The sequence below is a fragment of the Mustela putorius genome, unplaced genomic scaffold, assembly GCF_011764305.1.
Source record: "Mustela putorius furo isolate JIRA1106 unplaced genomic scaffold, ASM1176430v1.1 tig00000224_pilon_pilon_pilon, whole genome shotgun sequence".
Lineage (NCBI taxonomy): Eukaryota > Metazoa > Chordata > Mammalia > Carnivora > Mustelidae > Mustela > Mustela putorius.
This window is the reverse complement of record NW_025421321.1, coordinates 11,082,765-11,108,538: the sequence shown is the minus strand read 5'-3', so window position 1 is coordinate 11,108,538 and position 25,774 is coordinate 11,082,765. Positions and strand designations below refer to the sequence as shown.

Sequence of the window (25,774 nt, the reverse complement as noted above, 5' to 3'; positions counted from 1 at the left end):
CACAATAGAAATGGTCTCCACATGGTCTATGATGGAGAAGAAATTTCTGTCTCCGGGCGTATTTTTAAGGTTATATTAGGGATGGAGGCCAAAAACCCACCTCACAGAGGCTCACGGGTGTGGTAGAGGAAACAAAGGCCAACAACAGCCCTCAGGCAGAGACCTCTCAGGGCACCACTGTGTAGACTGACTGGAGGCTTGATGCAGCAGGGGCAGTGGAATAAGCAAGTGGTTTTTGAAGGGCTGAGCAGCGACTGTCCCAGTAATGTGGAGTCCAGAGGTCCAAGGCCATCTCAGAAAGCAAGTCAAATGGAATAAGAGGACAAGCAACATGCAGAACACCCCATAAGGAAGACTGAGTTGCATCAAGCCTGACTGCTATACGGCAATTCTCCCACCCCTGACAAACCTTAGTACTTGACTTTGTTAAAGTGACATCTCTTTGATATAACAAGAGCAACATCAAATCCACAAGAGCTCTAAAAAACAACAAAGGGTTTCTTAAAAGGTCTAGGAATGTCGAGGCATCTCTGAAGGATGGAAGACGCTTAGGATCATCATAAAGAAGAAAATCCACAGTGCTGAGGTTGGGTAGAACTAAAAATATAGAGGGCTGATCTAAGATTTGATTAGCTTGGAGGTCAAGAATATTGGGAGGTACCCTGGAGGGAGTGGTTAATCACTTAGGATACCATACAGGAGCGGCTACCTCTCCACCTTCAAGCTAAGAAAGAGGCATGAGGGTTTTAGCCCCCCCCCGCCCCAGTATGGACCAGTGGGTTCAGATAGTGGTAATGGAGAGGCCAGATGGGGCCCTGGCAACCCTCAGGAGGGATGGGGTGCCCTCTACATCCAGGAGACTAGATGCAGCAAATAGAACATTGGCCAAACTGAGAGTTCAAATGTGAAGTGTAGCACACAGTTGATAACCCCTGAACATTTGGAAAAAGTCATAAGAGAGAGGTTCCAACCCCAGCAAATGGAAAAGTTTACATCCAAAGAAGCAGAGTTAACAGAGCAAAGAGAACAAGAAAATGGCACATATATAATTAGAATCCTTTGAGGGAAATAAAATGATATTGCACCCATAAAAAGGAATGCTTTAGAGATGTTGGAAATGAAAAATTTGACGATTGAAGTAAAATTCTCTCTAAGTGGGCAGAAGCAGGGAAGCTAACAAGAGAGTAAGTTGAAAGGCTGAGCCAAGGAATTCTCTTGGAATAACAAAAATGGACAAGGAGGACAGAAAACGTAACGGTCAAGAGAATCAGAAGATGAACCCAGAAGTTCCCAACATGCATTGCCCAGGGCATTAAGGACAGAGTACACTCAGCAGTATTAGAAGATAGTGTGCTAGGGTAAGGTCAGGTGGGAGACTCATGGATTGATGAACAGAATCAAGAATAAATAAAATGAAAAGACTCTTATCAAGCAATGTCATGGTGACTTTTCAGACATGGAGGGTAAAGGGACTGAACACTTTCTGGGAATAGTGGGATGGGGAGAGGGGAGTCTCTGTTACTAGAAATTAACATGAGATGCAGGAAGAAACTAGAACAGTATCTTCAAACTTCCAAGCAAAATCCTTTTGAATTAGCCTTCCATGGTAGGTGAAACTAGGACACAAGTGTGCGGGCACAAAGTGAGATTCTTTCAGACGTGCAAAGATTCAAAAATTTTACAACTCAGATCTGATTTGAAAGAAGTAGGATGCAAGAAGCAATAAACAATTGGGCAGCCTTCATGTTAAGTCTAAATAAATACCAATGACTTTTGAAATTGAGATGTAATTCACATACTATAAAATTCATCCTTTTAAAGTATATAATTCAGTGGATTTCAGTATATTCGTAATGTTGTGCAACCATAACCACTAGCTAATTCCAGAACATTTTTATTACCCAAAAAAGAAATCCTGCACTTATCAGCAGTTACGCCCCAAAAAATGAAACATGGAGAGTTACCCTATGACCCAGCAATTCCTCAACAAGGTATATACCCAAGAGAATTGGAAACATTTAATCACATAAAACTTGTGCTATGACTGATTCATAGCATCATCATTCATGATAGCCAGAAAGTGAGAACAACCAACACCTATTAACTGATGAACAGATGAGATGTGGTATCCATACAATGGAATCTTGTTAGCCATAAAAAAGAATGCCAGGGCTGACACATGCTACAATAGGGACAAACCTTGAAAACATTATGTTAAGTGAAAGAAGTCCAACAAAAAAAGGCCACCTGTTTTATGATTTCATTTATATGAAATGTCCAGACTAGGCAAATCCATAGAGATGACCAGGGGCTGGAGGAAGTGGGTATGGGGAGTGACTGTTAAGTATGGGATTTCTTTTGGAGGGTATGAAAATGTTTTATGATTAGATAATAGTGATGTTTGCATAGCGTTGTGAACATACTAAAAACCAACACACTTGACATTTTAAAGGATGAATTGCTGTTAAGCAATGCTTGTCTATTTACATCACACACTTTTAAATTTTAATTCTATTTTTTTGAGAGAGAGAGCACACACATGGATGCACACAAGTGGGGCGGGTGCAGAGGGAGAAGGACAAGCAGACTCCCCAATGAGCAGGAAGCCCAATGAAGGGCTCAATGTGGTGCTTGATCCCAGGACCCTGAGATCATGGCCTCAGCTGAAGGCAGACTCTTAACCTACTGAGCCACCCAGGCACCCCCACAAACTTTTTTATCTTTTAAAGACTGTATTCTCATATTACTTGTTTGTTTGAAGATAAATTTTTAAAAAAGAAAGCGGAAAAAGAAATACAGTGAACTACAAATGGCTGAGTCCAAACTCAGTATGGAACATTTTTGTTGGTCGGCTGTATTCGAACTATATCACAATGTAACAGCTTACACTTAGGCATTGCTTTAGAGTAAACAAAGCTCGGCATGTAAAAAGCCAAAGACACAAAAATCATAACCTCTCTCAGCAAGAATATTCCAGGCTTTCCTGTAGGTCGTTTGGTCTTTTACTCTAAGGTGACACTTAACATTACCTGCCAAGAGCATTCTCAGATTGGTGTTCCTTTCTGGAAAATGCGCTCATCTGGTCTAGCCGTTCAGATAGGGTCACACTTTTGTAGAGAAAAAGATAAGTTTGTGACTAGCTGATTGCATTGAAAACAAAATACTGTAACATATGGGAAAGGACACTTTACTCAGAAGTTCTAGGAAGAGACAGGAGAATATTTTTGAGACAGAATGATGTTGATTTCAAGGTTTATTAAGACATTTAAAAAGTAACTTCACGGATGCATTACTATTTACCTCCAAATATAAAGCTGCTAATTCTTCAAAATCCTTAGGGCTCATTCTGTTACTGTATAGTAAGACGCTTCTCCATTCCATAGAGTGTTCTGCCCAAGTTTTATGTGATTTCTAGATAGACACAGCAAAATCTTCATGCAATAAAATAACGGCTAATGATTCCATCATCTTTGTACACGTAAACTTAAATTCAGACAAAATATAAGATCTCCCTATACAACTAGGCCTTCCTAATGCCTTGCCAAAATAATTCACTCTTGAATTGTTCATGATTTGAATGTGGAGTTTTGCTTATTTGCAGTATGATAAATAATGCTATGTGAAAGAAACTTCTTCCTTAAAGAGAGATAAGGAATTTAGTATTTACCCTTCCTTATGCAGACATGAGCCACTATCAAAATGAAGTCCTTTAGGTTTCATGAATGCAGACATCTTAGAAGCAACCTGGGAGAAGAGACCCTCTAGAGGAGTAAGAGATCTGGGGCCCCTCATGGGATGCATTGGAATTTCCTTGGAAAAACTGTTAAAGAATTTTGAGAAGAAAAGCTGGAGGAAGTAAACTAAAGTGAACTTAAGCCACTGGTCTTTATTCATTGCTTGGGTTAAGATTTTTATCACACACTTAAAGACACAGACAAGAGCACATGGTTTCATCAGTAATAGTGTTGGTAATGTTGATGCTTAATAGACCATTACAACTACTTGAGTTAAAATAGTGGCCATCAACAGAGATTCTGGACTTTCTCCAGGACCATATCCAAATGGCCTAACAAGAAGTCCCAAAGAAGTGTCACATGACGAAGATGAACTTAAGCTATTTTAATATTGAATGACTAGACACAAATGAAAATAGTATTCGACCTTATAAATACAGCACTTTAATCAATGCTATAATGGGTACATTTTTATAGCATAAATTACTGAACAGAATTGTCCTACTTAGAATCCTCTTCAATCATCAGGGCACCTGAGTGGCTCAGTGGGTTAAGCCTCTGCCTTCAGCTCAGGTCATGAACTCAGGGTTCTGGGGTCCTGGAATGGAGCCCCGCATCAGGCTCTCTGCTCAGCGGGGAGCCTGCTTCCCCCTCTCTCTCTGCCTCTCTGCCTACTTGTGGTCTCTGTCTGTCAAATAAATAAAGAAAATCTAAAAAAAAAAAAAAAATCCTCTTCAATCCTGGCAACAATTGTGAGACCAATTCCTGGAAGAGGAGATGAAGGCCCTGTAATCGGTTTCTGTGGCTGCTAAAACTGGATCGGTGGAAAAGTCTTGTGGGATGTAAGTAGGTTCCCAAGTTGCTGACAGCTTTCCTGAGCCCAAAATTCAGAATTTGAAAAGGTGTCTGATGTGACACACTATGCAGGAATACTGAATTAGAGTTGCCAGGTCCATAAACATCCAAGATGATACAGTATACAACGGTGGAATTTTAAATCCCTGCTGCGATCCAGGGAAACTTACATAGGAGTGACTTTCAACTTGATCCCACAGAACTGTGGAGTCAGCAGGTATTTCTTATGTTGTAGTAGGAGTGTCTATTCCAGAACATCCTGCCTGAGAAAATGGGACATGCAAGAGTCTAGCTAGTGTATCAGCACCTCCTCATGCTAATAAAACCTATGTTGCCATTCTAGAATTTTTTATCTAAAAACTCAGAATTCACACTGGACAAGGTGTTATGCTTTTGTGGAAAGGGTGTTAGTGTCAATTTGGGCCTTAATGAGAATGGATCTTCAAGACCCTTTTGTACTGGAGAAAGGCTAGGGATTTTCCAGTGAGTATGAAAAGAAAGGACCCTTTAGAATGAGTATTTCATGATTATTTTGATGACATCAAAGCACTGATTTAGGGACACAAGGAAGTGCTGTGTCTAAATAATATAAATTCTAGATAAAAGCTCAAAACTTCAATCCAACATATAGGGCCTTGACCTCAGTGGTATGAAACATGCAGATTATTGGTCAGACTTCCAGTTTTTATTTTGACATCTGGGGCCGGCATGTACAAATTTCTAGGTGGGCAGCACAAAAATCTCTAAGTTCTTATATTGATTTTTCTCTCTCCTGGTACACTGATTAAGGTGTAGCCTGCAATTAAGTGATCATGTTGAGGTAACCTAACTCACTAGAGAAAACATCAATCTATTCTCTCAAGAGAGATCTCCTCTTTCCTGAAGCTTAGGACATACCCAAGTCCCTTAGGACAGATCTCCTTTCTCAGGGACAAATGTCCCAGAGCAGCTGTCCTTCTCCTGGCCCCAAACAAACAAACATACAAACATACCATCAAAGGCACAAGACCCACTCCTTGGAACTCAGCTTCAAAGGAAAGCCACGAGAGCAAGGAAAATGAGACTGTGCTGTGTTCTTTGGCTCTCCCAAAGATTTCTGAAGCATGGTGTTCAAAAGGCAAGTTACTTTCTCATGGAAGATGGCCCATTCCGGAAGCTTGGACCCAGTGTTCCTTCTTCCTCTTTCCATCTGGAAAATCCTTGATTTCTTAGGTTCAGGACTAGATGAGAAAGGGGAGGGTGGAGCTGTACCAGCAGCTGGGGTACCTGGCAGACTTGCTTCTCCTGGCAAGGACAGACCCACCCCCCTTCATCCGGTCAGGGGTCTTAGAGCTCTGCCTAGAGGCAGGAGGATTCCAAGTGGTAACAATAAATGCTGAAGAATCTTATGGAGGGGGCTGTGGCTACCCCACTGCCATCCTCTGGGTCCTCTAGAACCTTATCAGGGGGGACAGAGTACCATGCTACACATCACACTCCTTTGTATCTTGGTGCCTGTAGATACAGTAGAGTTCTGTTGTCTCCATTCTGACAACCATGCGTTACCCCTGCTGCATGTGACAGCTGGAGATCTCAAAACACTGGCCCAAATCTGTTGATCCTCACATTCTGAGGTCATGGGTATTCTGAGTTGCATTTCACACAGAGGAAATTGAAGTATGCAAAGGAGCTTTATTCAAGGATCAGGTGCAGCAGATAATGGAGAGGAAGGTTTGCATACCCCAGTTATTTTCCTGACTTCTCATCCCAACATCCATGAGTTCTCATACTGAGTCCTTGTTTCCTTAAACCTCTGACTGCCTCTAATACTAAAAAGTCAAGATACTAAACCTGACTCATAGAACTTAGAAGGGCAAAACCCCCAAAGGAGCAACAAAATCAACCCAGTTCACAGAGAAGGACATTTTGGGTTGAGTCGGCAGCCCTGAGAACTACAGGGGATTAATAATCAGATTGCAGATTACTCAAAGGAAAGAGTTAATATTGTTACTTCACCACACAGGTAGGCCTCAGAGAGAGCCGGCAATGCTATGGAAGCATCTATCACTAAATCAGTATGTTATATGCTTAGAATTTTTGACATCTCAACTACATGGCCATACTTGAGGCTTTGTGATCTTTCATTTTGGAAGATGAAGGTAACAGAGAAGACTCAAAGAGTGTTCTTTAAGAAGTCATATACCTTTGGCTACTGTGGACAGAAAGCTGTTCAGTCAAGCAGTGCATATTTCTCAGCGTTAAGTATGTTCTCTTTGCTCATGTGGACATCTAGAAATCAACAGATGATAAACACTGGGGGAAGAGTCAGTTTTGTCTTATGGAGAACTGAGGAAGGGCTGAAGAACAACACAGAAAGCAGAATATTGTGATTATTTTTATCACCAAACAGCACTGTTTGAAAATCCTATACACTGGTACTATTTTACATTGTCTTTGGATATAAATATTCTCTGATGGGCTTTTTCTATGTCAGAAATGAGTAGAAAACAAGTCCTTGATTCAGTTCTTCAGGCCCCATCGTTACTTCCTGATGCTTAAAGACAAATGCTGATCCTTGTTTCGAGTTGCAATTAGTACTTCGAATTCATCCCTCAGATCAGGGTGTTTAAAACTGGCTCTAAGAGGCGGATTTTCAAAATAACACATAGGGATTTAATCCCCTGATTCCCATTACTGTGAGTAAGAGCTGTGAATCTAAGTGTCCTTTGGAGCCAGCTCAAAATTACCCCCTGGTGCCTCAGAATGCCAATTAAATCATAAAAGCCAAAACTGTGGTCAGATGTAATTAGTTTGAGAACAGATTTTTGTAATTTTCCTCATGCCATACAAACTGACCCTTCTGATGACATATACAGAATAATTCAATTTGGACAAAGAGAACACAAATCTCACGTCTGAACATTTCTTGTTCTCTTTGCCAGGAAGCTGGGTTATTGAAAACTGTGCTTGGAGAATTGTCACAAATGCAGTTTATGTTGTTAACTTTTCTTTCTTTCATTAAAAAAGTTTCTTTCAAGACTCCGGTTGACCCAAATTTCATTGAAAATGTGTTACTTCTTAAAAATAGGATTCTGAATATAACAGACTTCAATGGCAGGCAAGCTGTATAAGAGAAAGACAGTTCTTGGAAGACTGTTGAGTGTATCTTAGCCCAAACCACTTCTGAAAACAGCATCAAGGTCACTGGAGCAAGCATGGCCAGGTCCTGTCCTGGCCATCTCTAGGATGAGGTGGTCTCCATGGTGGCCCCAAGCTAGGGTCCTGCTGCCTGACAAGAACATTTGAATCTAAGGCTACGGGCTGGGTAAGGTGGAGTAATTATTCTGTTTTTGTTGCTGTTTCTGCTTCTTTGGGAAGGAATGGACTGCAAAAGTTGTGAGAAGAATAAAAATAAGGTTAACAAAAAACCCTCCCACACATGGGGACAGATAGTGGCAAGCCGTTGTTCTAATATTTCCATCTTTGTTAGTTCAAAATTCTCTTCTTTGATTCAACCAAATATTTGCAAGCATTATTCCACCATGTTGGTTTGAGTTGAAAAAACATGGCACATATAACTTAGGGAATTAACTTGCGTTGTTAAGAGATGTTGAGTAAAACAGTGTCCCAATGTCCCAGGATTTCTGGTGGGACAAGCATCAGTGAACTCAAGTTTCCTATTCAGCATTTTCTGGGACACTGGGTTGTGTCCTTCTGCACATGTGTGTGTGCATATGTACTTTGGAAATGGGAAAGACAAGTAGTAAGCTGTAGTTATAATGAAGAAAACCATGCTTCTGTCTTGCCCTTGGAAAATATCAGACCTAGTAATGATAATCTATGGGAGCTGCATTTAAAAAATTCATGAAACAACAGGTTGTTCCTGAAGAGATTATGAACTGGGGACCCAAATACTTATTTGAATATATTTTGATCCAGTTTCCTCGAAAAATATTCACAGAGATTGGTGGACTTTTTTTTTTTTTTTTTTTTTAACATACAACTCAGTTTTCTCTCATTTACAACATAAATCATTTAATGTAACATTTGCAACCTTAGAAAGGCAGACATATTTAATCCAGGTCAGTTTATAAATTCCAATTTCACATGGATTAAAAACTGCAGATAAATTAAGTCACAATAATATCCTGTACATGCATTAAGGCTGGTGACTGCTAAAGTCTCTTGGGTATCTACAAACAGGAAATCACACACAGATTACTGGGTCTGAAGAGTGTCTACATTATTAAAAAAATCTTGCTTTTTTCTTTTTGGTGATACAGATTTCAACAGTAACTCTGGAAAACTGTGAAAAATGTTATTTAAAAATATATATGTATATACTACTGCACAGTTTCAAAGATGTGATTCATAAATAATGTTGGCTGCACTGATTAATCTTGTAACAATTACTGCACTTCCAAGGTGATGTGAACACGCAGTGACTTATACTCAATGTTAGGCACTAGTAATATCCTTCAGGCATACTACAGTTTTATGTTAGCTGTATTGTACATATATATTTTTAAATGTATGCATTTATACAAACTGTGTATATTATGTATGGGATGTCAGAAATGTACATATCACTGTTATATAATACACACATCATTGTTTTACATACTAGGATAAGTTTTAGTGCAGAAAAATCTCATTGCATTGCATTCCATGTGTTCAATCTAGTACACAATTTGTCAACTCTTCAGATTATTTTTCCAGTACATTCTTTAGATAGTGGGTCCGAGTTTCCATTTGCAATTTGAATGTTTCCAGAAATATGTGTTTTAACCAAGCCTTTATTTCCAGGCACAATCCTGCACATAAGTCTGATCTGTATAGAGAGCAGTAACAAATTCCAGATTTTGATCAGGAATGTATTTGGGTAACTTTCTTTCAAAGGTAACTCTAATATTGTGATAAAGGAAGGCATCCACTCAGGTCATGGAAGGATAAGGTCAGCTGAACTTGTGTTGAACTTCTGAGGAAATAATGTGTCTTCAAATAGAAAAAAATGATAACAGACATTATATGTTTAAATGGGAGAATCTCTAGAAGAATCTACATGAATAACTGTGAGCAGTGGTTGTCTTCGGGGGATGGGACATACTACTTTCTACTTTATACATTGCTGTCTTCGTTTGAATCTTTACAACTAGCTTGTATTAGTTTTATAATCCAAAAACACAAGAAAGGTATTCCTACTTTGAACAAAGCTAAATAAAAGGAACAAGTTATGAATGACTTTCACAAACAACAACCAGAAGATGGTTCCTTACCAAAATCACATATGCCAAAGCAAACAAAAACTGCTCTCCTCACATGGTCTGTTGATGAGATCAAAGACAGGGAGGGACCTACATGTTCTGACCATTCCCAAAATAACCAGTTCCAAGTTTTGCTGGGAAACATGGGCCACCTAAGTGCTTAAAATGCTGTGGGCACAATCAGCCAGGGGCCACTGCTGTGTTTACCCTGGGGTTTTGTGGGTAAGCACATCATGGGGCTCCTGTAAGACCTGTGACTTTAAGGATGGGCAGGGCCAGAAAGCACCCCGGGGATACATGATGTGGACCCTGAGGTTCATCATCCCTTTACGTGAGTTTCAACTTTTCATCCGAATTCAGCAAGAAGAAGTAGAAATAAGCCTTGGTCCTCCAAAAAACAAAAAACAAAAAAATCCAAAATTTCCTAAATTAGACTCAAATTTCCAACATAGGAGGGGATCATGAACTCTGCCAACAACTAGTGAAAGGGATGTGAGAAACACCTCATATAAAAGTAAGATAGAAATATCGGTAATATTTCTAGCTTCTTCAGGGCTGAAGCCAAATACAACTTTTATAAATATTTCACTGGCTTCATTTCCCTTTGAACCCTTTTAATTTTGATTCATTTAAGATCACCAAAGTTGCTCAATCATTTTGAATCAGTGCTTAGAATTACAGCAGTCTTATTTCCCACCTACAGGTCAGGTGACAAAAATATGACCATTATAACCAAACCAGTAAGAGCATCAGGGGGAGCATATATCACTATCTATTATAAATGTTTTGTGCCACCATCACCTTGGAAAACAGAGTGTTCCATATACGGCATGCACCTGTCTTTTTCAGACCATCCTGGTGCAATTCTGTCAAATGAGAGGCTTCAAGGACATTATTTTTGTTTTTAAGGATATGGCAAGGTCTATCCTCTTTTGTAGGAATTTTTCTTTTTACCAGTATTTTTTATATCCAAGTATATTTAACAAAAAAACTAAATCTAGGGCACGATAAGAGACTATTAAAGTTTCAGACAAAAACTGTAAACAAACAAGATGTCAAAAAACTAAAATGTAAACTTCATTTAAAAAAAAAAAAAAAAAGGAATCAAGGGCAATACATAAACATACCAGACACTCGGGATGGAAGCACAATGCTGTAGTCGCTGCTACCCCAAACAGATTAGCGGTCTTTGCAAAAATAACTTACCCTGCACAGTAAGCAGCTTGCTAATCAAATCCTGAAACACAGTCCCCAGATTGAACTGCATTAAAGGACTGTGTTCTGCCTAAAGAGTGAGAGGATCAGTCTCGTGATAGCGAATGGTTCTCAGCCTGAGAAGCAGCTGAAACAGACTCCTAGTGAAGAGACATTCTAGGAAATGTCCTAATTTGGCCAAGAACATTTGTAAGAGGGCTATCACAGAGAGAAAAGACTTGAAAAATATTGGCTGATGAATGCCATGTGGCTCTGTGGCCACCGTGTCACAGTGGCAGGAAGAAACAACACATGTGCTGGGTGGGCTTGTCATGGCACATGCAGAAGCTTGCAACTCTTGACTGAGCTCCGAGCACAGCTGTCTTTTAGTGTCGGTTAGCTTTCAAAGACACTGACTTTTTGCCAGATCCCAGTGCCATGTACATATGCTTTTGAGGGCAGGCCTGTGGGATTTGATCCATTTGCTCATGATGCCTTTAGGTGATAATAAGTTGGATGGAAGGGGTGGGGAATAGACAAAAGGCAAGGTATTTGGTCACATGCAATCTAGTAAACATCAGGCACAAAAATAACTGACTTCTTTTCATTATTCAATTACCCATAAATACACACAATTAAAAATTAATTGGGGGAATAGTATATTAATACTGAAAGTAATCAACAATGTAAGAACTAGGTTCATCTTAACTGGCAGTCAAGCTTTTGGTGTGCTGTCTTGCACCTGGTTAACTAACCCATGAGATTTTGGTTGAATGTTCTAGAAGTCATGGTTTAGCTTTGAAACAGAAAGTGTGTGTGTGTGATTTTGTGTGCATGTGTGTAAGTGTATATTCTCTAATCAGAAACCTCTGCTCACTTTGCCTAGTTTGGGATTACGAAAACTAGACGAAGAAAACGTGTTCTCAAGAGCTGTGTATCTTACACACACACAGGCAGATTCTTCAACACCCACACACACGTACCAACACACATGCCCTGGGAAAAGACCATTGTTTGATGTTGAGGAAATATTCACCGCAGTTTGGGAAATGCTGTGGCTGGGGACTTCAGTAGCACAGTGTCCAGACACATGGAGCCGTCTGTGGAGACGCGATCACAATCCAGCTCATGGGCAAGGTCCCTATGAGAGGTGAGTGCTGTTCCGCAGCCAGTGTAGGCCCTGCTGAGAGTACTGGACCAGATGTTCCATGCTGCTGTGCAGGGTGACAGGCCCCATGAGCAAATCCAGGTCATTGAAGAATTCTAGGGAATACAGAGAGTTGTTTGAGTGACACACAGGCTAATAAGTGTGCTCCCCTGGGAGACCCGAGTGACTTAAGAAAAAAAAAAAATTCCCTTTCTCGTCTTTATAGAAATCAAGGATTCTCTATTCCATCATGCAACTTGAGCATTCACTGGAACAGAATCCACAGGTGGAGAACTCATTATATATCCAAAGGATTCTATTGTCCATTTCTCATTTAAATGAATAACAATTACTGAGCCAAAGAGCAAAGAAAATTTACTTCCTCAGACTGCATTGTCTGTGTGCATGAACGCTTCCTACCCTGGATGGGGGTTGTGGCTCTGTTGCCCCTTATATTGGGCTCAACTGTAGTATGTGCTGAACCCCTGGAGTGAGTCCAAGGGAGGAGGCTCTAGTCCCCTGGAGGCAAATCAGAGAAGGGTTCTGAAAAATCCTCCTGAAGTCACATTTTAGTCCCGAGACAGTCTCTAGGTTTGTCCTTTCATTCAATATTTATTAGGTGCCAAGGCACTGTTCTAGGCACAGGAGGGCAGAGGTAGGGGAGTATACCATGGGGAATAATGTGTAGGCTCTCAGATCTCCCAGAGATCCCAGTGTAGTGGCTAATACAGACAAATTCGTATGGCTCTCATGCTGTCATAACTGGATCACCGAACAACACCTTAAGGGTAAGTATCTGGGAGAAGTTTTTCAGAGGTGCTCATATACATGCTGAATGAAGTCCTACTGGTGAAGGCAAGGGAGAGGTTAGAGAGGACCCTCAGGTGGCTGGGAGGATAGCTAAAGCAGGAATCCAGGAGCAGAAGAAGGGAGGAGGAGTGGGTCTGGGAAGCAATGCCGACTTTGCACTGGACGTGCAGTACTGAGCCCTCTGGTAGGAGACATCCAGTAGACAGCTGGCAGTGCCATCTGGAGCATGGCCCGCTCAGGGTCTTCCAAACTGGCCATGTCAATTTTGTCCTGTCCCTTCTGTTTTGTTCACCTGTGATGCCCATCCCACTCCATAATCAGCCACAAAACTATTTGTTTTTCAAAATCCTGTCCCACACCAGTTCCTCTAACAAGCCTTTCTTGGTGGCCTCAGTACCCTGGCATTGACCTCCCTTGGCATTCCCATTAGATTTTCATGGGGCACCATGAAAATGCATTCTGGGATGCGTGTTATGTACTATCCAGTTTTATTACCAATTTCATGTACTCAGGACCCATCTGCTTATCTGTGCCATTAATTCCTCATCTCAATGTGGACATTCTGGTCTTGTTCTCAGAAGCTTATGATATCATCTGAAAATTCACATTTCATGGCTTCAAAGTGAGGTCAGATTTGCACTCTCACCTGCTGCTGGAGGGAGAGTAGTAAATTGGTATAATCTTTTGGGAGAAAGTTTATAATATATGTTAAGATATATAATAATATGTATCTTAAAGGAATCTATTATACCTGTTGACACCCAAATTCTCCCTCTGATGAAAATAATCAGAATATGGACAACGATTTATATGAAGATATTTATCATGACACGATTTGTAATAGTATAAAAAATTGGAAGTGACATAAATTTCCAACAAGAAGGGGGCAGTTTTGAGAAATCATGATACTTTATGACTATATAAGCACTATTATGACAGTTTTCTAGAACCACCATCATAGATGTTTTTGAAGAAGTGAGTGACATGGAAAAATGCCTGATATATTGTTAAATGGAAACAGGATGCATATGGACTGCAATCTTACTTTGGTAAGATTGTGTGTATTTGGAGAAGCCTAGAAGAAACTACAGTAGAATGTTAAGAGTAATTATTTCTTGGTGATAAGATTACTGATAATTAAAAAATATTTTTCTCTGTAGTTTTTCACATTTTACAAATTTAGCCACAGTAGACATGTGTTTGTCTTATAATCTGTGAAAAGAGAAACCTTATTTAAAGAGAAATAGAGCTTATTGCTATCTAGAAAACACTCCCTTTTCAGTGGTAAGTGGTAGGTGCCTATCACGTAAGTAGCTAGGAACATTCGTCCTCATTAATTAATCAGTTCATTCATTCAATGTTCCAGCTCCCCAGCTATGTTCTAGGTACTGTGGAGGTGCTGGGAACACTAAACTGAATAGAAGATTACCCCTACCTTCAATGAGCTCACCATCTCAAGGGAAAATCACGCACGCATGCGCACGTGTGTGTGTATCCATACAGGTGTCTACGTCATTTCTATGTACCTGCATTGTGACTATCTCTACCTCCATCTCTAATTTCCCACAGTCAACATTAAGGTCGGTCAAGGCACAGGAGGCTGTGAATGAGGGGGAGAGGTCAGGCAAAGTTTTACATAGTAAGTGACAACTCTTATTACGTCTTCTCGGGTGAATGATGAAAACTTGCTTGATGATGTCCAGCATCAGGCTGGCTCACCGAGATGTGATGGAAACACACACACATTCCCTGGAGGTACACACCTCTGTTCTCCTTGGCCAGGTTGTCTGCCATCTCCCAGTAGTCATAGCTGTGGAGAATGCTGTTGGTGATGCTGACATGATTGGCTGCCATCTGGTGGATGCGCTGTGGGATGCTGACGATGGTTGAAGGGGACAGGGCATTGGCATTGGAGAGGCTCCCCTGAGATCCCACGGAGCTGGTCGGGGAGGGGTTGGGAGACATAGGGGATGGGGTTCCAGTGCTCCTGGAAGATGAGAGTGTAGAAAAACACAAGAGTGTGGAGGTTGGTACCGGGTGAGGTAGAACAGCCCTTCCCCACCCCCCACTACTGTAAGCAAAGCAACACATGGCCCAGTATCATGCCGTGTCTCATTTATCACCTTTACTTTGGAGAAATGCACTTACTTTCCACTGGCCCCCCATGGAGATGGGGCTTGGGCAGCTTTAGATGAATTCTGCAGGAAAATAAAAATGTTAACAGTGAGTCCATCTGTTTAAGTTTAAACAGCTGATAGTAACATGTTCTTAGGTGACCGCTGAGAGAAGTAATGGCAAAGACTGCAGATAAAATGAAGACTCAGAGAAACTGAATCTGGGAAGTTAAAATTACTAGGCTACTGTTTTTTTTTTCTGGAAGCTAGTGGGGGGTAGGTGCATGGCCTGCTGGATTTCACAGTGGGCTATAATGGAGAATTTACTCCACAGCCTGGGTTTTCATGCACCAAATTCTATGTACCAAATTAAATAATAATCCTGAGGGTCTGTTGAATCCTAAGCCAGCCTAAATTTTTTCAACTAGCTTAATTTTCCTTAAAAGGAAAAAACCAGCAGGAGTACCCCCCATACCTACCACCCCATTGAGAACACCTTATATTTAAATGTAGGGCATATCTACAGAAACCACTGACATACATTTAATGCCTGAAAATATATGAGACACCAAATTCTATTGTTTTGATTTATGAAGCTTAAAATTATTTCTCTTGAAGGAAATTGCTATTGAATTTTTCTAAAAGAAAGATTAAAATATATGTCCTTAACAGAGTATTCAAAAACTGATTAATCTGAATATTTTGATTTAGGATGTTGTGTTACATGAACTGGTTGTCTGCATCACGCATTGAAAAGAAGTTCTGCCTGTGGCAAGGAAAGTCGCTAAATGTACAGACAGATTTCCCCTCTGAAAGCCTGATAATGTGTTCTTGCACGTAATTTTAAGGGACTAGTAAAAAAAAAGAATGGTCTTTATGATACTGATGTGAATTTTCTAAAACAGCCTGAGTGTGGTTCCCCAGAGACAAGGTGTTTCTTTTGGTTAAAAAGGACTCTAGGAAGTGGTGAGTGATTTTTAGTTTTTAGTGGAGGTGTTACCAAAATGGTAAGAAATGGCCTAACAGGTTGCAATTGGGGAATTGCCCTCAGGCCTCTTCTATTACCAGGAAGCCCTGTGACTGTAAAAACATATGCAAGAACCAAGTCTTTTTTTTCAGAGGCAGCTCAGTATTGATAAAACACAGTCTTTATGGACAAATTATCATCGCCGCCTGAAGCTTTCATAATCCCTGAACTTTTTTTTTTTTTTAAGATTTCTTCCCTCCCTTCCTTCCTTCCCTTCTACCCTCTACCTCTCCCCCCTGACCCCCTCTTTTCTTTCAAGAGCAAGGGAAGAGGGAGAGAGAGAAGCCTAAGCAGTCTCCATGCCAAGCACAGAGCCTGAGGCAGGGCCCAAAACCACAACACTGAGATCATGACCTGAGCTGAAATCAAGAGTTAGATGCTCAACTGACTGAGCCACCCAGGCACTCCTATAATCTCTGAACATTAAGTACCATTTAAATGGCTTTTAATTAAGGATAAATACTAATAACCTCTGGAGGGGAAACCCAGATGTTTATGTTGTGTTCTTTGCCCATTCATACGTTATGTTGTGTTCTTTGGCATTCATACGTGCTAAGAAATTTTTGTATCCCTTAAAAGTTCTGTTGTTAGCTCTGTGGCTTGCAGAATTCAGATTCCTTTTTTATTCAAGCATTTAAAAAAAAAACTCTAATAATGCTCTTCAGTATTAGCTCTTAGGTTCTGACATTTTGGAAACAACCTCTCTTGGCCTTAGGCCCCCAAAGTAAAGGAATAGGCTTTGTGTCTGTTCTTGTCATTATGACACAGAACGGTCAATGTGTCAAAACAGTTCTCTCCTTGCATTAGCACCTGGTTACTCTACATGCTTGACCAGGAAACCGGTGGCATGCTGGACACGGCCCATGGAAACTCCAACACAGCCTGGTCAACAGAGGTGATCTCTAAGAAGTGGAGGTTGGGCAGTAAATTAAAGGAACTAAATGATGGTGTATATCTGACAAATGGTTCTTAGAGGTGGAAGTGGTATACATTTCTTGTTTCTGAAGATAAATGGACAGCAAGGAGACCGAGAAATCTCAAATGAATTATAACTTCATGTCCATTTCACAAGTACAGCAGATAAGATTTTTTTTTTTCATTCCCCCAGTGAAAATGATTTCATTTCCTGAGATAGGTAGAAGTTAGCCTGGTTTCCAATTCTACCCTTATATTTACCTACTGCCATTGTCCTAGTGCCTCTGTATTCCATTGAGCCATTTCTTGTCATTTAAAACAACACCCTTACTAAAAATTAAATGAGCTACTGGAGGGAGCTATGAGGAAGTTCTAAGTAGTTACTTCCAAGAGGAAGAAGCTGTAAACGAACATGAGGAATTTGTTAGCTATGAAGAGGAGTTTCCTAGGACACTGGAGTGGGTAATTGGATCTTCTTTCTCTTGAGACTGTGAAAGTACTTGGACACAAGGCAGGGGGATAAATTAGACAGGCTGACAAGGTCATTTTCTGGGACTTGAACACCGTGAATACATCATAAAGGGGGTTACTGTTGATATCAGAGGGGTCCTGTATGCCCCCCAAAGCCAGGGATTCTACTAGGCTCCTCAAAAATGTCCTTGACCGGGAGACCACTGGGCACAAGCAACAATGCTGCCCACTAGTCAGACAATACCTTGAAATAGTCGATAAGTGCTTTTGAATACTTCACAGCGTGGTCCCTTTTGAGCCGAAACATCCGCCAGTACAGGAGAGCCAGGCAGCGGTAACTGAGGCGGAAAGAGAGAAATGGGTGCTGGGAGCATGAGTGTGTCCTCTGCCAACAAGACTTAAACAAAAACTCTTGTTGTTCGAAGGCACCCCATATTTATTTCACGATTATGTGTACGAAATATTATTATACTTATGTTTATGTCTGCTAAGTATCTGACTTTCCTTGTGTTCAAAAGATCTAATTCAAAATTCTAAGGAGTACACCATAAATACATTTACACTAGATCCTCGCTTTATTGCTTCTTTCTTGGTGCTAAGGGACAGGCCATTTTCTTCTTCTGCCACTAGAGGGCAGTCTCTCTCCATGGGAGGAGTGAGGGAGTGCTAACACACAGCTCTCACCATGGCTGGGTGAGTCTCTGGCCGGAGCCACCTTCCTTTCTGACTGCCCCCTGGTGCCCAGGACCTCAGCAGTGTTGGCTTAGCTGAAAGAATAGCTCTTTACCTGTTTGTATTCCCTTTATTTTTAAACTACTTTACTGGACTAGAAGTAGTTCAAATAAAATAACAGGTACAAATGTCTTATAAGCAGAAAGAATTCAATGCTGAGAGTAGTTATTATTTTATTGTTTTATATTTATTATTTACATATTAGTATTCTATCTTATATAATATGAAGTATTATTAATCATTATTAATTTGTTAATCCTAGTATTGAACTTTGAAAAGAACGCAGAAAGCCTTTCCTGAGACATACCCTCCTTTCCTTGGAGCTTTTCACTCATAATTATTTGCTACCTCAGATCTGGTGCTGACATGCTGGAATGCCAACATACCACATATAACTTTCTAGTCTCTTCTGAGCACATCAGATTGCAGATGATGGAAAACTACCCGAGGACACTCTCTTCTGTGTATGTTGATGTTACATTCCTTGACACTTGATTCTCCGCCTTGTAGATTAGGTTCTAGAGTGGAGTGAATCACCATAGAGCAAAGAATGTTGGATTTCTACAGGTAGGTGTCCTGTGATTTGGGAGAGTGGGATGAGATGTCCCAAGGAAATGTAATGGGGAAAACTATTATCCTCACATAATTAGTACCACTGTAATCATTACAGATATACAAAAGATCTATTACATATTGGAACAGTTTAAAAGAAATTCTTCTATTATTACAGTGTAATGAACTTGTTCCTTAGACTGATGTGTTGAGAACTTCAGCCCATCATCTTGATTCAGTCATACTAATCCCACATGTACATAGACAAATGGATTATTTTGATTGTGTCTAAAGTGTTAAACAAGAAAAATGACACTTGGCACAATTCACATTCAAATTATTAAAGCACAGACCTACCTGATTTTAAAGTTGGGTGTGCATACCCACACACGGATAGGTACATGCATGTGTGCACACAGGCACACACAGAGACATACACAATCACATAGAGTAACAATTATTCTTGTGTAATGGACCTGTTGATTCTCAATCACTGTGAATTCAGATCATGCATGGTATAGCAACAAGAAACAGTGAGGACTCTCCCTGGTCACCATTAGAACTGCATTTGGTTTTGCATGTCAGAAGACACTAGAAAAACGTATGCCTTTCAGCACCTGGTTTACCAATGAACATATACAAGGCTGAGAAAGGTGTTTTTTTTTTTTTTTCAAAGATTTTATTTATTTATTTGACAGAGAGAGATCACAAGTAGGCAGAGAGGCAGGCAGAGAGAGGAGGAAGCAGGCTCCCCGCCGAGCAGAGAACCCGACGCGGGACTCGATCCCAGGACCGAGATCATGACCCGAGCCGAAGGCAGCGGCTTAACCTACTGAGCCACCCAGGCGCCCCGAGAAAGGTGTTTTAAGCTGATATTATGCACTCACCATAATGCAGCCAATTGTTTGTCCTCTGGTGTTGCATTGGGGCCTGAATGGGTTTTTAGTCTCATAGCATACCTAGGGGGAAAAAACCAACAACAACAAAAGAAATTTTAAAGAAGCTTTCTCATTAATAATAAAACATCTTTTATGACTGAAGTTCTCTTTGCCCAATACTTAGTTTTTCATAGTACTTGCTGTTAATTCTCTCTCTCTTCTCTTTCTCTCTTCCTCCCTTCCTTCTTCCCTCCCTCCCTCCCTTCCTGCCTTCTCTAAAGAGGGAGGGGGGAGGGGAGAGGAAAGAGAGAATCTCAAGCAGATTTCCCGCTGAGCATGGAGCCCGACATGGGGCTTGATCTCAGGACCCTGAGATCAGGCACCCAACCAACTGGGCCACCCAGGTGCCCCATTTGTTAATTCTTTCTTAAAAGCTAGCTGAAGTAGCCCCATTTTCCCCGAAGCATGACACTACTATGACAACTAGAACAAAATAACTTTTAGGACCATCTAGACAGTTTCTGTTCCTCAACAATACAAGTCCAAATGCTACAGACAGTTGAGAGTAATACAAGATGAGTCAAGGTGACACATCCATTTTTACTAATTTAGACTTATGGCTGAGTGGTTGACAAGATGGAGTGAAGTTCAATCCTTCTAAACCAATATCCAGAAAAATGTTCACTCCCTGTACTCAGATGAATGCTTGGATTTACGCCTCTTTCATTATTCAGGAACTCTTACTTTGATGGCTGCGTAAGTGTCCCATGTGCACAACTAGTGGCATTTATGCACTTTACGTAATCCCTCTTATTTCTCTAAACCAAGGGGACTATGGTCATCCCATTCTCCCAATAATATACCAAGTTACTTGCAGATTTTTTGAGAGAGCTGAGACAGTAGGTGAATGGTCAGAAAGTTCTGGGTTCAAATTGGAATTTAGCCTCAATTTCCCTACCAATAAAATAAGACTAATATTGCTGATCACATAGCACTGTTGAAAGGATGTATGGGTAGAGTTCACTGTAAATACTTAAGAAATGTTACTGTTATTATACTAGCTCCCCACCATGCAGATTTGTTTTTTTTTTCTTTTTTTTTTTTTCTTTTTTTTTCAAAGATTTTATTTATTTATTTGACAGAGAGAAATTACAAGTACACTGAGAGGCAGGCAGAGACAGAGAGAAGGAAGCAGGCTCCCCGCTGAGCAGAGAGCCCGATGCAGGACTCGATCCCAGGACCCTGAGATCATGACCTGAGCCAAAGGCAGCGGCTTAACCCACTGAGCCACCCAGGCGCCCTACCCACCATGCAGATTTGTAAGGTCTCTATCTCTGTGCACAGTTTTCCTAGTAGTTGCTTTGGTTTCTTACAAATGCATATGTGCCTTACTGAAATTCACTGGTGTTAACATGTTCCACTTGGAGTGAAGAGTGGAGAATTTATTTCCTTTTAGGTCCCTTTACTTTACTCCCTTTTAAATAATGTTATCTTGAATATCAGCTGGTGGTATAATTTTTCTTTTCATCACTGAATAGGATTTGTAAAACTCATGAGGAGGATAGTTTATGACATGAATCCTTATCTCTGTTCTTCTGTTGTTCTTTTTCCTTTCTGATGCTTCAAGATTCCTTCATTTGTCATCTCCTTTCTGTTTGAGGAACTTCCTTTAGTCAATCTTCATAGGTTAAAAACAAGCATTTTGTTTTTCTTAGTTGGAGAATATTTTTATTTCCTCTTCATCCCTGTATAATGAAGTTGCATTGAATCTAAAATTCACAGGTTGAGGGTTTTTTTCTTTCAGCACTTGAAAAATGTCATGCCACTCTCTTCTTTCCTCCGTGGTTTCAGATGAGAAGTCTGCTGTCATATGAACTGATGCTCCCCTACAGGTTATGTGTCATTTCTCTCCTGTTATCTTCAGGATTTTTTGGTTTTTGTTTTTAGTTTTCAGAAACATTGTTATGATGTGTCTTGGCATGCATTTTTTTGTTTTGTCCTACTTGGGTTTTTTCTCAGCTTCTTATAACTGTAGGTTTATGTCTTTTGCCAAACTTGGCAAGTTTCAGCCATTACTTCTTCAAATACTCTTTGAGCCGCACTTGCTTCCTCTCCTGAGACTACAATGATACACACGTTGGATCTTTTGTCCCTGTGCTTGAGGATCTATCCATTTTTTCTTTCAGTTTCTTTTCTTTTTGTTGTGCATGTTAGGTAAATTCTATTTTCTGTTCTCAGGATCACTAATTCTATCCTCTGTTGTTTTGTTGAGAAAGGTCTTCAAAAAGCTGTGACTGCCAGTTGACCTGGACCCTGTGAGCTGGTCCCAGGTCACTGGAGGCTCTTCACCTCCTCCCTTGTCCTTGAAATGTGGGTTCTACTTCCTTTTCTGCTCCCAGAGGCTGCTGCAAGGATACACCTTGAGATAGTGATATGGCGTGGAGAATATCTGCACAGGGTATTGGCTGAGCCCATTTAAGGCCTCTATATAAACTTTAAGATCTGGTGCGCAGGTGCAGGGATCCATTCATCTTCTGGCCACCCGAGTAAGTTCTCTTTGCTTATTTAACCTGCCACCCACCAAACTGGAGTGGTCTGCCCCTTTCCCCCTGTGTCTACCCACTCACAATGTGTAGGAGGAAGATTCAGATTACATATGGGAAGCTCTTGAAAGGGTTATACACCAACACATCTCCACTCTACTACTGAGCCCATCCAGTGAGATTTTTGTTTCTCCTATCTTTTTCATTTCTGCAATTTATGTTTAGTTCTTTTTTAAAAATAACATATTTCTTTGCTGAGATTTTTGATTTTTTGTTTCTTTCAAGAGAATTTATCATTGTTTGTTGAAGCATTTTTATGATGGCTGCTTTAAAATCCCTGTTAGATTATTCCAGTGTCTGATTCTTCTTGGTGATTGGTGTCAAATGGCTATCTTTTCTCATTCCAGTTGTCATTTCTTGTTTCTTGGTATGATGAGTGAGCTTCTATTGTAACTTGGACATTTGGCTCTTATGTTAGGAGACCCTGGATCCTATCTAAATCTTCTCTTTTAAAAGGAAGTCACACTGTTTAGGTTTAGCAGGTAGGTCTGGCCTACTTCTGGGCTGTAGTTCCAATTACAATTTAATTTTCAGAGTCTTTGTGGTGCCATTTTGATTTGTGGTGCTTGGTATCTCTTGGGGAGAAAGGAATTCTCCACCTCTGGGGACAAAGAGGGTACCCTGAGCTGGACAGTTGTGAGGAGATCTCCCTTGCCAGTGCTCCCAGCTCCCGGTGTTTCTCAGTGTGGGAGAAGAATCTTAAGCCTGGTTGGCAACATGCAGATTTAAGGTGGTGAATTAATGTTATTTTCCAACTCAGATAAGAAAAATTTCTTTGTCTTAGTTTTCTAAGTGGTTTAAGGGATTCTATTCAGTCTGAGTTATCTAGAAGATAGATTATATTCTCCAACATGCAATGACACGTGCATCAGTGAACACACCAGAGTCCTAACCCTGGTGTGGAGCAAGTGTAGCACATCACACCTCCAGGTGTATTTGACTGACATCAGGCTTTATTGTTGTTTGCATTTGTTTATTTATTTTTTAAAATTTGAATGCCTTAAAGGGGGTCATGCACACTCCAGTTCACCATAGGCCCTCCGACTTATTTGTTCATTCAAATATTTATTGAGCACATACTACATTGCAGGAACTGTTCCAGGGATTAGGGATATATCAACAAACAAACCAGAACACCCCCTCCCAATTCCCTGTGTTGGAGGCACTTGCATACTTGCATTCTAGGGCACCTTACTTCTTTGTGCCCATCCAGTGTCACCATTTTCTTACGTGCTTGTGGATATGAGTTTGTGCCTTATTCTGAGGAAGCAATGGAAGAATCTAGGATCTCTTAGAGTAATTTTAAGTATTTTACTATGGTGATTTCTTGCCTTCACTGACAAAAAGAGCATGCCATTTAAGAAAATAGAATGAGGAATAAATGAAACAAGATGGGATTGGGAGGGAGACAAACCATAAGTGACTCTTAATCTCACAAAACAAACTGAGGGTTGCTGGGGGGAGGGGGGCTGGGAGAAGGGGGGTGGGGTTATGGACATTGGGGAGGGTATGTGCTTTGGTGAGTGCTGTGAAGTGTGTAAACCTGGCGATTCACAGACCTATACCCCTGGGGATAAAAATATATTATATGTTTATAAAAAATTAAAAATAAAAAAAAAGAAAATAGAATGAGGAAATCACCAATACATTGATATAGTAGAAATATTTTAATAAGAAAAGTGACTGAACAGTGTTGACTTTCAAAACATTAAAAAATTTTTAAAAAACATTATTAAGAGGTATTTTATGAAGATGACGTGTACTCTGATACTGAGATGACAGTTTCAAAGGTTGGAAACTACTTACTGAAGGAAAGTGGTATACAATACCAACTTGCATCTTTGGGCCAATGCAGATCAAAAAGGTTATGACCTAAGATGGCTAGAAATCTTTCATCTGGAGTGACAGAGTAAATACCTAATCTTAGGTTGCAAAGAATTCCAGAATTAGAAAAGTCTCTTAAAGTTAGTTTTGGAGAAGAATAGTTTTACCTGTGGGTATTAAATATTATCCAAGCAGTTGAATTAACTAGAGACATAAACTGTATGACAAAGTTCTCAGTATGGTTCATGGATGAGATTTCCTTAAGGGTTCCTTAAAAACACATTAAAGATGTATATTTCTGGGTCTCCATGATGGAAGACAAGAGTCTCCCAACCAATCCCTTGATGTGCCCATGTTAGAACCCTGCTTCTGTTCACATTACATGTCTCACTGCAGGTGAGGGATGGTGTTCCTATTCAGGTCTAAGACCAAAACATCAGTATCCTCTGAGACAGCATATCACTGGAAAGATTTCCTTTCCTAAAATACCCCTGAATCTTTTCTCTCATTGAATACTCCTGAATCATTTACTGATAGAGTTAGGATTTTTATGATACTAACCTGAATCAGACTTTTTTTTTAAAAAAGACAGTATAAAGGTGAAATCAGTTCAAAATCTGCCACTCCCACCTGGGTGAGGTAGGCATGTCACATCTCACTTGGACTCAGCTTTCTTTCTGTAGCAATCGAGGGTTAGAAGAGCTCTCCTACTCACTCACAAAGAAAGCAAAGGAAGCAGGGTGTGTTAAAGTGCCTTGCAAAATCTTACATTCCTCTTTGTGAGGATGAACCTTAGTTCTTGGTAGCTGATAGTGAAGGCTGGGATTCTTTTCTCTGTTTTCAGAGAACTGACATACATTCCTTACCCCCTCCACTTCCCCAACAAGACAAAGTGCTTACCTGATGAGCTCTACTGTTTCCGAATACATTGTATAAGGAGATTTCGACTCCATCGGGCCTTGTTCCATTGCGTTTCCACACTCAATAAATGACAAAGCTGCTTCAGCATAGTTCAAAGCCTTCCCAAACTTTTCCACCTGATCAACAGAGTTAATAGAGTGTCTTTCCTAAGTACAATTTTTTTTTTTTAAACAGCACTGTCACATAGTCTATATGCTTTATTTGAGAAACCCGACTTTGAGTTCCAAAATCCTGTGAATGGAGCCGAGAGAAGAAAAAAATAGAATGCTTCCTTCTCTAGTTATTTTCACAAATTGCTACTGGCTGAGGGTAGGTGAATGAATGGTTACAGACAGCTATGTCCCAAATCCATACAACAGCTGCCAATCAGAATTGGTCAGAACTACACGGTTGCTCTAATTTCTCTTTCTCTTTCTAACCCGTAATTGCTGGGCAACTTCCATCCTTGTCCCTCCATGCTATGCTAAATAAGAAAAAAAAAACTTGGGGGATGACCTCAAGTTGTCCAATTTATGCTAATTTCCTCCCACATCACTGAGGAGGAAATCAGCATCTCATAAATCTGAACTTACATATCAAGTTCCTACTTTCATATATTGTTACTCTCTGTGGTAATTACGTATTCTAAATTTGGATTGTATAATCTTCCCAGTTTTCACATACTCATTCATCAACACAAACAGAATTACACAAATACTCTATTATACTAGGTCTTGCCTCTAAAAACAATTCTCATTCATAGTGGATACTGTAG

At 40.3% G+C, this 25,774-nt stretch overlaps 1 protein-coding gene across 7 annotated transcripts in view; it reads right to left on the bottom strand.

The window, feature by feature from the left end:
* Window positions 1–8,586: 8,586 nt before the first annotated feature.
* Window positions 8,587–25,774, bottom strand: part of AFF3 (AF4/FMR2 family member 3) — a 575,972-nt gene continuing 558,784 nt past the window's right edge. For all 7 annotated transcript variants that reach the window (XM_045077717.1, XM_045077718.1, XM_045077719.1 and 4 more), the window contains 6 exons: window positions 25,000–25,136; window positions 19,682–19,753; window positions 17,755–17,848; window positions 15,132–15,181; window positions 14,747–14,970; window positions 8,587–12,289 (listed from right to left, as the gene is read on the bottom strand). In XM_045077717.1, coding sequence (XP_044933652.1) covers window positions 12,168–12,289; window positions 14,747–14,970; window positions 15,132–15,181; window positions 17,755–17,848; window positions 19,682–19,753; window positions 25,000–25,136 — 699 coding nt within the window. In that variant the 3' untranslated portion in view covers window positions 8,587–12,167. The remainder of the gene's footprint in view (window positions 12,290–14,746; window positions 14,971–15,131; window positions 15,182–17,754; window positions 17,849–19,681; window positions 19,754–24,999; window positions 25,137–25,774) is intronic.